The 16882-nt window shown below is 41.2% G+C and overlaps 1 protein-coding gene across 1 annotated transcript; it reads right to left on the minus strand.

The window, feature by feature from the left end:
- Positions 1-3009: 3009 nt before the first annotated feature.
- On the minus strand, positions 3010-16408 carry LOC144038209 (rho-related GTP-binding protein RhoN-like). Its single transcript, XM_077550471.1, has 5 exons — positions 16004-16408; positions 15804-15891; positions 8381-8490; positions 6486-6620; positions 3010-3720 (listed from the first exon to the last, which is right to left on the minus strand). Exons 1-5 carry the CDS (start codon positions 16106-16108, stop codon positions 3475-3477), a joined length of 684 nt encoding a protein of 227 aa, XP_077406597.1. The 5' UTR covers positions 16109-16408; the 3' UTR covers positions 3010-3474.
- Positions 16409-16882: the final 474 nt, after the last annotated feature.

A 16882-nucleotide genomic window follows, 5' to 3' on the forward strand; every position in this document is an offset into this window, starting at 1 on the left:
CAAAACGGGAATGTCAGCACGTCTCCTCGGAGGCCTTTTAAATGCCAGATGTGTCGGTGCCAGGGTGCTGCTTTCTTCCAGTCAGCTGTTTTTTGTGTGTTTTTTTTTTTTACACCCCCCCCCCCCCATTCAGTCTCATCCCTTTGAATGGAGTGTAGCGTTCCAACAATGAATGGGATTTGCTTTTCTCCTTTTATGAGGACGTGCTAGTCTTGTTTGAATGAGTCCAATTACTGATGTTATTTACAGTGCTCGCGGAATTTATCAGTCACAAGGTTCTCTCTCTCGCTCTCTAAGTGAGTTACGGCCGTGTGGCATTGAGCGCCTTTGTGTACGAATCAGCCCGCTAGTTTAGACGTCCCCGACGTGGAGTAGTGGGCATGCAAATCGGCCTCGGAGCGCAAACACGAGCGAGCGACTTTTCTCTCGCGCTACCCTAAGGCGGAAATTCTTCATCAGCAGCGGCAGAAGAGTGGTCGTTCTTGTTTGGCGCGCTGTAACGAGGGAAGGCGTGTTTGTTGAAGGTCACGCGGTGCCTTGGATTCACTATTGCATTTACGTACGTTCACGCGATCTTCATTTGGTACATTTGCACAATCGAATGAGAAGTGGGATATCCAAAGTGGAAAAGGGGGAATTGCCAACAGGAAAAAAATGTAAAGTGAATGCATTTGTCCCATTTTTTAAATGTTAGGAACATATTTTGCTATTAGAAAAATCGAGACCTACAGGAAACATTTTCCATATCAACTCATTTGCTCCCAAAAACGTATAAATACGTTCTATTTAAAATGTTTGAAGTGTCCCAAGGACGCATGTTTTTATGCTAGAGCAGGGGTGCTCAAGTTCGGCCCTCGAGAGCCCCTATCCAGCCTGTTTGATGTTCCATGTTTCTCTCCACTAACACACCTAAATCATGATCAGGATCGTTGTCAGGCTTCTGCAATAGCTCGCTGATTAGCTGATCATTAGATTCAGCTGTGCTGCAGGAGGGAAAACCCCTGTGCACCCCTGTGCTAGAGCATACATAAGACTTTAATGCGTCCTCTGAACTGAGGAGATCGGTTGCAGCAATGTTTCTTATGACAAAAACGGCCAGCGGGTGGCAGCTGAGTATAAGAGATCGACCAGGGCCATGTTGCAAACAAGCCCCACAGTTCTAAACAGATTTGTGAATAATGACGAAACTTAGCTATATTCTAATGCAAATTGCTGCGAAACGGAAACAGATAGCGATTGTAATCCTTCTTTTGGTAGGTTCCATGTTTTATAGCAATAGAACACGATATCCTGTGGGCTTGCATAATCCAGTAAAACAGCCGGGAGCGAAGGGGATTGCTTCAGTGAACATGGCTGGGAATGAATCAGTTAATGTCTCTGTTATGACCGTTATTTCTCCGAGTCAATCCGTTTGACCCCCACACACTTTCCCACCACATATATTTTTAATCCATGCAACTGTACACACTGTTCAAATGGCTCTTGCATTTTTGATGACTCCCTCCCCCCCCCCCCCCCCCCCCTCTAAGTGACAGGGCAACCTTTATTCTGTCCCAGCGTCATCGGCATCGTGTCACGTCCGTCGGGTGGCTGGGGCTCCGGTGCTAGCCTCGCTTAATTCCCTGTCTTCCTTAAATCCCTTAAATCCCTTCATGCTTGACCCTCTTATGAAAAGAAAGTACAGTAAACCCTCATCCAACTCACTAACTCCATCATTTCTCGGTTGAAAATAGCACAAATGGCGGCTAATGCGGAGAGAGTTCCAGAAAGGTCTGCACGTTGGAATTCCAAGTATTCGATTTAGTGCATGTGACAACAATCTCCTGTTTTCTTCATGTTTGGGCTGTGTGGTGGAGAGATGTATTTATTTCTGGAGTTGTACAGGTAATATAGTCAATTTAATGTTTTTGAAAAAGTTTGACGTAAAATAATTTTCTGGTTGTTTTCATGTCACAAATAATATAATAATAATAATAAAAGCTCCCTTTTGATAGTCTGTGCCGATCAAGGTGCGAAGGGGATTTCATCACCTGACAAAAATATTTCATACGGCCTTGAAAGCCGCAGCCTTGCATGTTCCAGTGTGTAAACGCTTAACAGTTGCCATGCCAACGTTTAACGCAACAGCCTGCAACCTGGAGAAGAAAGCGTTACCCCCCCCCACACACACACCTCCCGTAATAGAAAAGCTTTCTGAGGATTTTCTTATGAGATTTTAATTGTTTCCTTACATATCTACACAGCGGGGGTGTTTGTTATGTTAGCGGTTAGCGTCAATGAAAAGGATGCACGGGCATGACGGATGACTTGTTTACTAAATACGTCCAACCCCCTTTTCAAGCCCAAGGCGAGAAAAGACTGCAACGTGACACACCGTACTCACCCTCCACAAATATTTCTTTTGGAGCTTAGCCTCCAGTTTGTTTAACCCTTTACTTGATTTACAACAAAAGCTGCTGAAGGGAAAAAAATAAATAAATTTCTGTAGGAATTGCATGTGAATGCTGAAGAATTAACGCTGAGCTGAAATGCTGTGGAATTGTTGGAAGTTTTGAATGATTTGAATTAGCCAATTTTGGCTAATGTGATGAAATTGATCCAGTATGTTCTGGGTGAGCTCAATATTTTTGATGTTGGAGAAATGTGTAAAATAATGGGAATGTTGTTATAGAAAATGTTGACTAAAACAGTTACACAGTGTGACGAACGAGCTGAACAGTTCCAAGTCAGAATGGTTGGAATTGGCAGAGTTTTGTTTTTTTTTTCACGGGAAATGTGGAATTTGGGGAACTTGGAAAATCCCCAAAATGCCCTAAATGAGGTGAATTTTTCATCCCTTTTATTCCGCAACCATTTTTTTTTTTTTTTTTTTTTGAAGCATTCCGCATGTTAGCTTATACCAACGCGAGCAGCGCCCATCCCCGAGACTGTCGGACCCGCTCCGGGCTTGCGGTGTGACCTCTCGGCGTGGTGGCGCTGCGAAATGTCACTTTGCGATCGCTCAAAGAAGCAGCGCCAGCAGCTTAGGGGGGCGGGGGGCGGGGGGCGGGGGGCACACACGGATGCACAATCACACTTAAAGGTCACATAACCAGGCTCATGAATAACGGCTGCTACAGTTGTATTCCCTTATGGTGATTGAGTGCAAAATATGGGAAAAGTCATGTATGCGTGTGTTCCATTCACCAGGCTTCAGTTTTTTTTTTTTATTTCGCTGTCACATGACATCCTGGATCCAACTTTCTCCTCCCCAGTGTTAGGACAATATCAATTGAACATTAATATGTGATGTTAATAATCAAAGCACTTGTGGTTTTAGGTAATCGGTGGTAGACTTTTTATAGTGGTGTCTCCATTATCCAGGTCGATGGGTTGTTTATGTTGTGCTTGGGTTATGGATCAGGAGCTCCACCAAAACAAAACTGAGTAACAGTGCAAAGACTCGGGACACGATAAATTAAGTTGCGGCGCGGCTCACATGAGCACGCAGCTCTTGGCGCGCTCCTTCCTGATGGCGGGCGGGCGCTCGCGAATGTCAGTCCGGGACGGCTGCTGCGAGACCCGCTTGAGCCCCCGCCGCGGGCCGGCGGGCCGGGGGGGGGCGCGCGTCACCGACGCCAGGGTGGTGACGTGGAGCACGTCGCGGACGGTGTTCTCCGAATACTTGGAGGTGCACTCGGCGTAGGCCACGGCGCCCATCTGTCTCGCCAGATGAGTACCCTACAAGGACAAAAAAGGGTTTTTGTTTTGGTGTAACCCTCAAATAAATCAACCCTGATAAAAGAAGTGGGCCTGAACCGAAAGAATGAAGCAGCAAAAACAATGAGGCGAAGGACATTAAAGTGCCGGTCGAGTGATAATTCTTCGCTTTCAGCAGATCCTTTCATATTAAAACGATGTGCTTTGAGCTTTCTTCTTCAGCATTTCAATCAGTCCTCCTTTTTTTTTTTTTTTTTTTTAACAAGTATCTGTACTTCAGTGTTTGTACTCTTGCCATATCTGTTCACCAGCAAGAATATGACTCACTGTGCTTGTCATCATTTGTCACACCTTGAATAGAATTTCTCCTCTGTTGACCCTTTTCTGCGATTTCCCTGGTCACTTTTTTTTTGTCTCTATGCTTTGTAAGGGGGTGGGAAGAATCTCTGAATGTCTCACGATTCGATTTTTGGGTGTGCGATTCGATTAAGAAAGTTTTTTTGATTCAAAATGATTTGATTGACAACGATTTTTGCTTCAATCTATAGATGTGCAAGGAATTGTAATGATCTCCTCCAGTCCGACTCGCTAATGCTAATTAGCGCGCCACTCGCGGCACTTTTATCACTCAAAACGGCTCCACGCTGGGAAAAAAAAGAAAAAGAAAACTTTTATTAGAATAACTTGATTGTGACTTTTTCCTTCTACTCTCTGTGGCTACAACTTAACAGTGTATTAGACCGCGTGGAACCACACTGCCCCTCAGTGGCCAAACCGGGTACAACATGAACAGCGCTCCAAATAAAGGCACACACGGACAAAGGCAAGTCAGTATAAAATAATTTAAATAAAATCGATTCTGAATCGTACTAAATGAAAATCGCGATTCTTATGAGAATCGATTTTTTTGGGGGGGGGGGGCACACCCCTAATGCTTTGCGTATGGAGAACTCCTCAGAACAGGTTTCATTTCAAGGGTCAGTTCACATTAACTTAACTCTTTGACTGCCAGACGTTTTCAGAAAAGGGATGCCGTGGGTGCCGGCCGATTTAAGCATTTTTGACTGATCTTTCAAGGTCCACAGAAAATGTTGTGTTTGGACTATGGAAACACACATACTACCAAATGAAAGATTGGACTCTCATCTTTCATCAGAAAAAAAAGTTTGTTTCTACCTTATTCCGTTTTTCAGTAATCAACAATAGAAAATGGTTAGTTTCACCTCTGTTTTGAAAAAAAAAAAAAAACGTCTTTTAACGTCTTTGGCACTCCTCCATAGGATTTTACTAAACGTTATTTAACGTTTTTGGCAGTCAAAGAGTTATGAAGAGAAAAATCAAAGATTGAAGAAGAAATCGTTTTCTTGAGGTTCTCTTAAGAAAACCAAGTGAAGAGAAACATGTCCGTAGCCACGGTCAGCCAGTCTGGAGACTAAACTTGTTTGTACTCCGTACGCAGTCGTCTTAATCAGGTCCAAAGGCTCTGTTATAAAAGTCACAATTATCAAATTTAGTCCAATCTACCCTCTCTTTTTTTTTTTCGTATTCAAGAGTCTTAAGTCTTTGCTAAAGATAAGCAAGTTTATAATAAAAGTCTTCGTCAAAAATGGTCGTAGCATTCCGTGGGAAAAATCTCAAAACTAAAAATTGTAGTCGACATTTGTTTTCAAGGGGCTGTAATATTCAAGATCAACAATTGGCACTCCGTTTTTTTAGCCCATCCGGATTGAAACCGGACGGCTTATTTTATAGTGTGAGATGTCTGAACAGCTCCAAACACACTGATTAAGTTCTGTTCCGATGTTGATCTTAGAATTATCAAGTACCGTAGTCAAGATTACAGACGCCCTCGATGAGAAAACTCCCGAGTCTTTTGTTTTAAAGAATCAATCGTCTCTCGTCTAGACCGCCATGTTTGTTATGGAGATCTGTTTAAGTCGAGAATAATTTAGTGACGTTTTCGTTCGGAGTAAAGTCTCCAGATAAAGACCCATATTTGGTATACTTAAGATCCACTTCAGGAAATAATTGCGTCGACTTGGAAGGTCCAAAGTCAAACATCAAAGCATCTCAAGCCAAGGAGCGAAGTACCTTAACGTGGAAAACGGTCTGTGCTGAAGTCACTCAAATCATTTAGATTTGTTGTGAAAAATTGAGATCGAGGCCCACCATTGAATATAATTCCGTTTTCAACATGGATTGTCTGTGGCCTTTGTCTTTCTGTCTTTTTTTTTTTTTTGCTCCGATATGCCCAGGCATGCTTTTTAGACGGGCAGCAGTTGAGCCCCGTTGGTTCAAGTTAGCTCGCCAAAAGACGAGGTTTAAAAGAGGTTTGCGTTCGTCCAAATTCCAACTTAAGTCGCTTGATGTCGGATGTAAAAGCTTAATGCTGCAATTACTGTCAGGACAAAATGAGGGTTGTTACCTTTTTGCTTTGACGGAGAATTGAAAAAAAAAAAACTTGTTGGCTTCCCGGAATAGGGAATTCACATTTACATGAAAATAGGCTATTAAAATTCATGCTCGGCGACGCTCCTTCCTTCAAGACACAAACAAAACAATTGTGTTGGTGCGCATCCCGTGTTTGTCTCCCTCTGTGAATTTTTGTATTTGTTGAAGCGAATCCGCTGCGAAACATTTATTTTTCAGATGGTTTTTAAATGTGCGCCGGCACGCTAAGTAATCACCTGCGTTTTGTTAAGGGGCGGGGGGGGGCGGTCTTAACTGGCGAAATACGCTTGAGGCGGGAATGGGAAACAAAATGGAGGAAATGAATTTCTCGTCACCTGCTCGTGGGTGACTGGAATGAGTCTGTGTTTGGAAAGCTCCCTCATGACGTTGACGTCCGTCCTTAAGTCCAACTTGCAGCCCACCAGCACCACTTTGGCGTTGGGACAGAACTCTTGCGTCTCTCCCTGCCACTGCAAGCGACACAGATTCGCCCAAAAAAAACAATATTTGCTTAGAAACGATCAAAGAGTCCTGAAATCCTGAATAGCAATCCAAGATTCATGAAATCAAATCGTTCTCTCTTGGATGTCTGATTGTTTCCGTCCCGTCCCGTCCTGGCCGGGCGCTGGCGAATCCACTTGTACCGTTTCTCCTCGCTCTCACAAGGAGATCTTTTCTCACGGATTGTCTGGAACGAGCCGCCGTCGCTCGCTGCGCTTTGTGGAAACGCCGAGCAAACCGGTGAATGGCAGCAGTTTAGATGAGTCACAAAGGGAGCCGCGCGAATAAAGCGCTGTATTGTCTTGGGCTGATAATGCAAATCAGTGAACGTTTTGTGAGGCGGAGTTTGTGCGAGTGGCTAATCAAAGGATGAACGTAAAGGTTGTCCTTAGTTAACTCTCATAATTTCATGGATTTTTTATTTTTTTTGCTCAATGTTCAGTTTGTATGCATTTCTGCTCCGTGTGTGTTAAAGTAGCAATTACCGTAAAACAGCTACGCTAATCTCCGCTAGCCCCGCTACAGCATTTCGCGCTAAGCTAGTTGACTTTCATTTGATGAAATTATAGTTTGGTTCACTTTTTGGTGATTAAAAGTAATGTAAAAATGGTTTGTATGCGTTGCTGCTCTGTGTGTGTGTGTGTGTTAGGTAGCAATTGTTTTAAGGTTTAAAATGACCGTGACGGCTATGCTAATCTCCGTTAGCCCGGCGGCTACAGCATTTCATAATATACGGTACCTTTAGCATGATGCCACTTGACTTTTACTTGATACAATTATATAGTTTGTTCACTTTTTTTGGTGATTTAAATGTACACAGTTTATTTATTTTGTATGTACTGTGTTTGTTGCTGCTCTTAGCAATCGTTTTAAGGTTTTAAAAATGACCATAGGAGCCATGCTAATTTCGGGCTACGGTGTTTCGCAATATGTTATAGCATTTAGCTAGCGGACTATCAAATCATAAATATGGTCTATAATGCGGATTTTCATCGCGGGGTGTGTTTCCTGCGACGAACTGGGGCTCACTGTCATAATATTTTATCGTTCTGTGCGCGTAATGCACTTCACAAATGAACACGCACGGACCTCCAGGCGCTTTCGAAAGATGGCGCGTTCCTGTACTTTGCAGCTTCTGGCAATATTGAATGAATTCATGCTATATGACACATACTCTATGTAGGATTCTGCTATTTTTAGCCTGCGGCTTGTCATTGCGTTCACTAAGGGCGTGAATATTTTAAATAGTTTTTTTTTTGGTCTGGTTTTAGCTCAGTAAAATTGAAGTTGTGAGTCATATTAATCACGTGATACCTGATGAGTCATTTCTCCCCCCAAATAAAAGATTTTAGAGACAACAAAGGACATGGAATTGAAAAATAGAAGCGATTAAAAACTCCGAGAGCTATTTTTCAAACTCTGGGGAGGAAGAGCGAGAGAGTTAAAGGATAATTGAAGGGCACCAACGACGGCTCACTCTGTCAAGCGCGGTTTATTAAAAAAAAAACGCACAATGACGCACGGCGTCAAAACACATCGTCATCTTTGCGCGGATTACTCAAGCACGTTTAATTGTTTGCCCTCAAAGTCGAATTGAAAAAGCGCCGCCCGATGCGTCGCCCCCCCTGCATCGCGCTACCGTGTGAACTCGTCACGTGAGGGCAGAGTTCAAGTCCACCCCACGTCCCCTTAAAGGTCAAAAAATAAAAACACCCAACGTCACACTGACCTTCTTCACCACGCTATCCAGCGTCTCCGGACGGCTAATGTCGAAGCAGATGAGGACGGCATCTGAGTCGGGATAAGCTAACGGACGCACGTTGTCGTAGTAGGCGGAGCCTGTTGATGACACGCACAAAAAAATGACACATTGACTTGGCCAACCAACATTTATAGATAGATGACAGATTTTTATTTATTTTTTTCATTACTAAGATTACTTGATTATCAGAATTTTATTTTATCGCATCAGCCTAAAAAAAAAAAAATAATCCAATATCAGTCAGGCCCTAACTCAACTTATGCAGTTGAGTAATTTATGGCCCGCGGACACTATATGTGGTGCTGACTTTATTTGATTTGTTATGGCAAAGTGATTAATAACAAAGATAAAAATGTGATTACTAAGCACTCTGTGGTTGACAGTGATGAGTGTGCGAAAGTTATGTTTTTTTTAGAAATGACCGAGGAGGCGCTCCATTACTCAAGTGAAGGACGAGCGAGCGACGCGTCACCTGCTAGTTGACGATGCCATTTTATTCTCCCAGTGGGGGCCCCGGGGTGAATTAGGGGCATTGTGACAACATTCCAACGCCACTTGCACCCGAGTCCGCAACATGTTGTGCTTTTGTGGCCTAAATAACGCTGCATCAGCACGTTGGTGTAGGATTCCGGTGACATTCCACAACGTGTTTGCTGTTGTCCTGCCTAACGGTGCGAGAAACGTACTTTTTGTTTAATATATTTATATATACTTGTATATCTTTTTTTAAATGTATTTCTTCGGATTGTTTTTTGTTATTTACACAATTAGTTTAGAGGTAGCTTAAAATGCGTAGAATAGAGATATACCGATTAGTAGTAGTCAAGGATGCCGATAAACGATATTTGAAGCCGATATTAATTTTCACTAAACGGGAAAATATTGGCATCAAAATTTTGGAAAAAAATACAAACTCCAGCTCTTAATTTTGGGGGGGATTTTCAAACTTTTTTTTTTTTTTTTTTTTTTTGCAACCTTTAGGATTCGTAAAATGTTGGAAGACATCTTGGTTTTAAAAATCGAACAAAAAGTTACGAAAATCTCCCATGGGGCAGTAGCATGTTTTCAAAAGTTAAATAAAATCGTAAACAATTACGTAAGTATTCCAAAATTTCAAAATATTTTATATTATTTTTTTTACTTATCTCAGTTTTAATTTCAAACAAAAACAGAAGGTGCAGAGAGTTCCCAGGGTCATTAGCATCTCTAAAAAAAAAAATTTTTTATTTTTTATTTAATTAGTTCCCTGAAGTTAACACCTTTTTTTTTTTTATGGATCTATTATCGGCCTTTGATTCCTCAAAATTTGTCAAAATCTATCCATCCCTAGCGTAGAAAACACTGAGTAATGCATATACAGTATATGTATGTATATATATTAGGGGCGTGCATCTCATACGTACTTTGATGCACACGCACGTGTATATATACGCATTTCACACACTTATATAGCCAATATTTGATTGAGTTTAGTGTAGTTCATTAAGTGAGCACAAGCAACTGTGACAGGCAGCAGGCTGCGACCAAAACATCATCTTTGTGTCCATAAACTCATTTTGGTTTTTTTTGTTTTTTTTAATCACATTACTGTCAAAACGGGGAGACCAATTGTGCCAGTAAAAGCGAATCGTTACCAGTAAACAAAACACTGACAATTTTCATCTCTGGAGATTGTTCATTTGCGCTCTGCTGTCTTTTAAGAAACAATACCTGGGCTCGTGCGGCCCGACTGGAGGAGAGACGTTTTCAAATTGCTTCGCCGAGTTGAAAGTTGTGGGGATCGACACACACACACACACACACACACACACACAACTCAAATCTCAAGGTTTTCCTGATGTCCGCTAATCCATGTTGTGTGCTAATGTGTATTGATCCGGGAGCGAGTAGTAGTTAGTAGTATGATTCCCCCGGAGGCCACGCTAAGAAGCCTCAGCCCATCTGTCTCCTTCCAAAAAAGAAAGGCCCTTAAAGAGCCTCCAGCGTCGGCCGCTGGTGAACAGCAGGCATGTTGCCATGTCAGTGGAAATTAGGCGAGTGCGGGAAGAATACTTATAAATAAATGAGCTACTTTTGTTCTTACACGCGGAAGCCAGTGTTACACAATTAAAGCGCACTTATGTAAAACCTGCATTTAAGCCCCTTGGGTGGATTGAAGTGGGTGACAAATGGTATACTCAGCTGGAGGAGACTTTCGGAGAAGGCTTTTTTTTATTTTTATTTTTTTATTTTTTATACAATCGAAGGTCTTTGTTAGTAGAATTCTCGTTTGGTATAAAAATATAACTTTCAATACGTTATGACTATAGTGACGGACATAAATTGAAATCGATTGTTGGCTCCCACAATTTTCGGAGCAGATTTAAAAAGGAAAAATTGTCAGAGATGAATCGCAACATAATCGTCTTTTAGAGACGTCTGACATTCGGGACATCGTTGAATTTGAGGTAAAAATAAAAAAAAAAAAAAAAAAAAAGCTCAAATTTGGCCTGATTATTTTATGGGTGTTACAGTACCCCGCTTCACAATCACAAATTCCGTATGCTGTAAATATGAACTCATTCACTGCCATTGACGGTTATAGACGTCAAATATTCATTTGAACTATTTCTATGAGTTTAACATTTTTTTTCCCTAAACCTAGATTTTTTTTATTTATTGTACATTTAGAACAGATATAAAATTTGTGATTAAGCGTGAGTTAACTCGTGAAGTTGTGCAATTAATTTTCGATTAAAAATTTGCCGCTCCTAATTTTTAATAATCTTTTTTTTTTTTTTTGGAAGCGCGTCATCATTTTGAATTCTGCAAACTTTTAGTGATTTTTTTTTTCTTTCTCATTTATTTTCTTCTTTGGCAGTGAACATTTCCAAAAGCAATTTTCCTCATTTAAACACTCTTGTGAGGCGTGTCAACTACTTTTCACTCCTTTTTTTTTTTCATATTTTTTTCCATTCATTTGCTATCAGGCCGCGTAACCGTGAACTTAAGAGTTGAGCAAAGTGGGGATATAAAGTTTTAATGAGGCAGAAGGTCTCCAGTGAAACAACCTTTTAATGAGCCCTACCGAGCACCTCTTCTTAGACACCCCCCCCCCCCCCCCCAAAAAAAAAACAACAACCGCAGGGCATATTTATCTAGTCTACATTTATGCTACATCTTGTTAGCAATTCTCAACGCTCTTATCGACTTCTTCTTCTTCACAGTCACTCGCCGCTCGGACTGAAAATCCACATTTCTTTCGTCAGTGGAGCTGAAAGCTGTAAAATAACTGATAAGAGACAATCGGGCTGCCGGTTCTATCTTTTGGTCTTTGGTGCTGCTCTGCATAATTCACGAGCGTGCGCTCGCACACACCTTTAATCCTCCCTGATGACATCTTCCATCACAGCGCAGTCATTCTCATTAATATTAAAAGCGTGTTTGTCCATTTTTTTTTTTTTTTTTTTTTTGGACTACCCCTTTCTTTCTTACACATCCCCGCTGTGTTTTGTGATCCATTTTTCCACCGACTCAAACTGCGCCTTGATATGATTATTGCTCAGTAGCGGACAAACAAACATAAGCCGAGTGCGGCTAATTGCTTAGCGTACGCGCGCGTAAACAATCTAAGACGCCCTGCAGAGATGATGGTGTTCTGTCTCGGTCTTGATTTGTTTTCATCCCTGTTGCGCTCGTTTGCCGTCATAAGTTTTCTAAACACTTGAAAACACTTATTCAGTGTAAAGAAATGAATAGTGATAATCATATTACGCAAACATTTTAATAGCATTTCTTGACAACCAGCAGCACGTTCTTGACTGGATAAAGGGGCATGAAATGGGGCTAGCCTCATGAGGCTAACATCGGCTAGCCCGATCGGTGCTAGCATTAACTCATTCACTGCCATTGACGGCTATAGACGTCAAAAATTCATTTAAACTATTTTTATTAGTTTAACATTTTTTTCACACTTTTGTTAAGAGTTTGAAAACCTAGCGAAAAAAAGATTGTACATTTAGAGCAGATATAAAATTTGTGATAAATCACGAGTTAACTATTGAAGTCATGCGATTAATTACAATTTAAAAAATTTAATCGCCTGACGACCTAATTTTTTAATAATCTTTTTTTTTTCAAAAAGAAAAAAGAAAAGAAAAAAAAATTTCAAAAAAGAAAAAAATTATTGTAATTAATCGCATGACTTCAATAGTTAACTCGTGATTAATCACAAATTTTATATCTGGTATAAATATACAAAAAAAATCCTAGGTTTTCATATTCTTGTTAACAAAAGTGGAAAAAAAATTTAACTAATAGAAATAGTTCAAATGAATTTTTGACGTCTATAGCCGTCAATGGCACTGAATGAGTTAATAATAGTGGGACCATGGAATGGCGGCGAGGAGTTTCCAGATCATCGTATCCAGTAATTCACAGACAACAAATGCGTGCTTACAAGAACTTCTAACCCGTATGTGTCTAAAAGAAAGATCCCGAACCGCCCACGCCGGTCGGCCCCTCCCACGGGATCGAGACTTGGACGCGGAGAGTCCATTGATTTCCAGTGTGTCCTCGCTCTCCTAATGGAGCCGATCAGCATCGGAGAAACCTGCCCAACCCTCGTCTCCGGCACTTAAGAGCGCAGCACTTTACTTTGATACCGTCTCGTCACTATTTTTGGTGGCGCAAAACCTTTCAGAGCGCACACTTGAACCAAAAAGCACAACAAAGTAAAGTGGGAAAAAAAGCCTCATTTCCCGGCACCGGGGCTTTCAAGGAAGTCGGCGGCGGTCATCGGAGCCGCTCATGAATGATGGATGCGTTGTTGGGATGATCCCCACTGATGGATGAAAGAGGCCACGTTTTCGATTCTCTTCATTCCTTAACGTCACCAATTAAATGACCCGCCCCGGCTGGTTTTAAAAATCAAATGTTTGGTGTGGAAAGAATACGAGATAATCATGAGGGGGTGAGCTGTGCTGAGAAGGCAATGAAAAAACGATTAAAAGAGCAGAGGGGGGAGTCGTGAAGATGGATCGCGGTAACAGAAGAAGAAAGAGCGAGGGAAAGGCTTGAATAAGTCCATAAGTCATAACAATATAATATTTTTATGCATGCCCAGTTTTTCACAATGGCATTTTTCTGAATAGCACAAAACTCTTGTAATTTTGCCAAAATCTGGCATTTCCTTTGAAGTGAGATAGCTTAGTCATTTATGAATATTTTTTCACTTTCAACCACTCAAAATGTTCAGTGGCATCAGACCTATCTATACATATATAGTTTTTATTTTATTTTATTTTTTTAATGCCCCCTATGGACAGTAATAGCAGTATTATGCTAATAGCCAGACTAACCATGCTGTATATATATATAAAATAAAAGACTAATTTGAATATTTCATATGACATAGTTAGAGGCTCAAACAAGGTCATAAGTCATAAGAGTGAGAGAGCGGCGCCTCGATACAGCGGGACGCCTGACCTTCACACTTTGGAGGACCGGTGGAAGGACGGGTGCAAATGGAGGAGGAGGCCGAAGCAAAGGCGGAACATTTCCAAACAGGCCCCAAGTCACCATTTTTGATAATCTCCATTAGGGCCGCGGGTGAGCTGGAGCCAATCACAGGGCGCGTGTAGACGATTATTCCGACTCACATTTAGAGAAAAAAAATCTGATGGCTGCATCCTACTGTACGTCTCCCCCAGCACCGATGTCAAAAGCCCGTCCATCTGGTCCGTCAGGATGCACGAATAATGGAACGCACGCCGCACACTCGTTGTGTGCGAACCAGTTTGATGTTGTTTTGTTTGTGTCGCAGCCGTTTGTTACTTCAGTCCGATTGAAATGCTTCCCCTCGGACGTTTCAGGTTCACAATATGACTTCAGCGGGCAAACTTATATCTGAGATCCAAAAGCAAGCTTGAGTGAAGAGTCGCTCTCACACACGCACGCACATGCTTTCTTTTTCACACACCCATTCTCACTCACACTAAAAACATTTGGTAAAAAAATGAATAACCCAATTTGGGTAATAAAAAAAAAAAAAAAAAAACACTGGTCCACTACTTGGGTCAATTTGACCCAACTGTTCTGTACAAAATGGGGGGGGGGAGATCCCCTCCAAATAAATTTGTTTGTTTTTTTACCCAACTGTTCTGTACCAAAAAGTTTTTAGGGGTTTTGTTAAAAAAAAAGAAAAAGAAAGAAAGACCCAATTTTTGTTTAGTTTTTTCTTTTTTCAGAAAGTTGGGTCAAATTGACCCAAGTATACTGGACCAGTAGTTTTTTTTTTATATATATCAAAATGTTTTTTTTACCATTTTTTTTTTGTTATCCTGTTCAGTACAAAAAAAAACAACCAAATTTGCAGGGTTTGTTGAATAAAAATATATATCTTTTTTTTTTCAGAAAGTTGGGTCAAATTGACCCATATAATGGATCGGTCCAGTTTTTTGTCCAAATGGGGGTTGTTGTTTGTTTTTTTAAACTTTTTTTTTTTTTGCCATTTTCAGTACAAAACAACCAAATTTGGGTGTTTTTGTTGGAATTTTTTAAAATAAAAAATAAACATTTTTTTTCTTTTTTTCAGAAAGTTTGGTTAAATTGACCTATAAAGTGGATCAGGCCAGTAATTTGCCCAAATTGGGTTATTTTTCACCCAACTATCCTGTACAGAACAACCCAATTTTTGGGGTTATGTTAAAAAAAGAGAGCTTTTTTTTTTTTCAGAAAGTTGGGTCAAATTGACCCAAGTTAGTGGATCAGTCCAGTTTTTACCCAAATTGGGTTGAACCTCACAGTTTTTAGACATCAGAATATAGCTCTCACACACTCACATTGTCTAAAAAATAAATCATATTTTCACGTAAACACATTTTTCTCATGTGCACACGCTCTCGCACGCACCTCACACACTGACTCTGACACACTCCTCTCACTTAGTCACAATTGCGTGTCGCTTCTCGCACCCACTCTTACGTCAACAAAACTCTCACGTCGCTCTTTCACACCCCTCACTTGCACTCACAATCACTCCCAGCCTTCACATCCACACACACTCTTTTACACGCACGCTCTCACACGCACCCCTCGCTTGCTCACAATTCTTCCCACATCCAAACACTCTTACACGCACACTCAATACACACACACACACACCCCAAAAAAACTTTCAAAACAAGACCTGACCTGCAAACTAAACTAAAACTCCACATCAATAAATGTTCGACATGCCAACTATCAGTAGCTGAGTTGCATTTTTGGTGCGAGAATTTTCTTTTGAGTTAAAAACAGCATTTAATAAAATACTTACTCCAAACCTATTTGTTAGCTGGGAAAAAAAAATATCATTATACCAGACAAGGATTTTACTCCTAGAGAATCCCTGGCCTTAAAACAAAGATACCTGACGTGTCCCACATGTTGAGTTCAATGCGCTGCTTATCGATCTCAAAGCTGGCCGTGTAGTTCTCGAACACCGTTGGGACGTAATTCTGCAAAGACAACAAAAAGATGATTTTAAGTAAGTGACAATCGTGTTTTCCTTGTGCGTAAAAGCGCACGGAATTAACGCCAACTCATCTAGACCGAATAAAATACGCTTACCTCTGGGTACGAGTCTTTGGCGAAAACGTGCAGCAGGGCCGTTTTTCCACACTGCGTGTCACCGACCACCACAATCTTACACCGGAGTGGTCCTTTGCCCTCCATCGCGTGCGCGTCCTGTGCGGGGGTCACTGCGTGCCTCTTGTCATTTAAACTTAGTGTACTGTCCACCCGACGCCAACAAAAATAAAAAACAACAATAACTAGGAAAAAGTGTAGCGCTGATGATCCCCTGTGAACGTCTACTATACTCAAACAACTTGTTCAGCTACACGGGTGTGAACCAGGAGGGAGAGGAGGAAGGTTTGATGCGCTGCATGCTCTGAAGCGCCACAAAAGGAAGGTGGCACTAAAAAAGTCAAGTGAGAATAATTGGCTACGGAATTTCCGGTTTAGCATCACAGCGGTTATCCAAAATAAAACGCGTGATTATATCCAGTGTCTTTCATACTTCAGTGACAGCTCTGCATATTGACGCCAATGTTGTTTTATTTTGAAGGCCAAGTCACAGGTTACGGCGTTTTGAGCCATACCGGTTCCAGTTTCATTCCGATTACAGTATACATATCACGCTTTTATCATTTTATTTACAATATGGGGTGAGTTGGGATTTTTAATCAGAACCTATGCCGTCATATGCTAAGAAAGAAAGAAATAAGAACTCATTTGGAACATACCCGCCACAGCAACAAGATGTAGGCCCACTTCTGAGGCCCTTTGGCGCCATCTTGTGCCCAAACGGTTTAACGCAACGATTCAAGTTCAGTTCATATTTATTTAGTAGTTTCGCAACAAAACTAGGAAACCAACTTCGCCGATGTGTAACCTAAACTGTGTTATAAGGCTTCAAATTTGAGCTGTATCTGTCCAGCAAATCTT

The sequence above is a fragment of the Vanacampus margaritifer genome, chromosome 18, assembly GCF_051991255.1.
Source record: "Vanacampus margaritifer isolate UIUO_Vmar chromosome 18, RoL_Vmar_1.0, whole genome shotgun sequence".
Classification (NCBI taxonomy): domain Eukaryota; kingdom Metazoa; phylum Chordata; class Actinopteri; order Syngnathiformes; family Syngnathidae; genus Vanacampus; species Vanacampus margaritifer.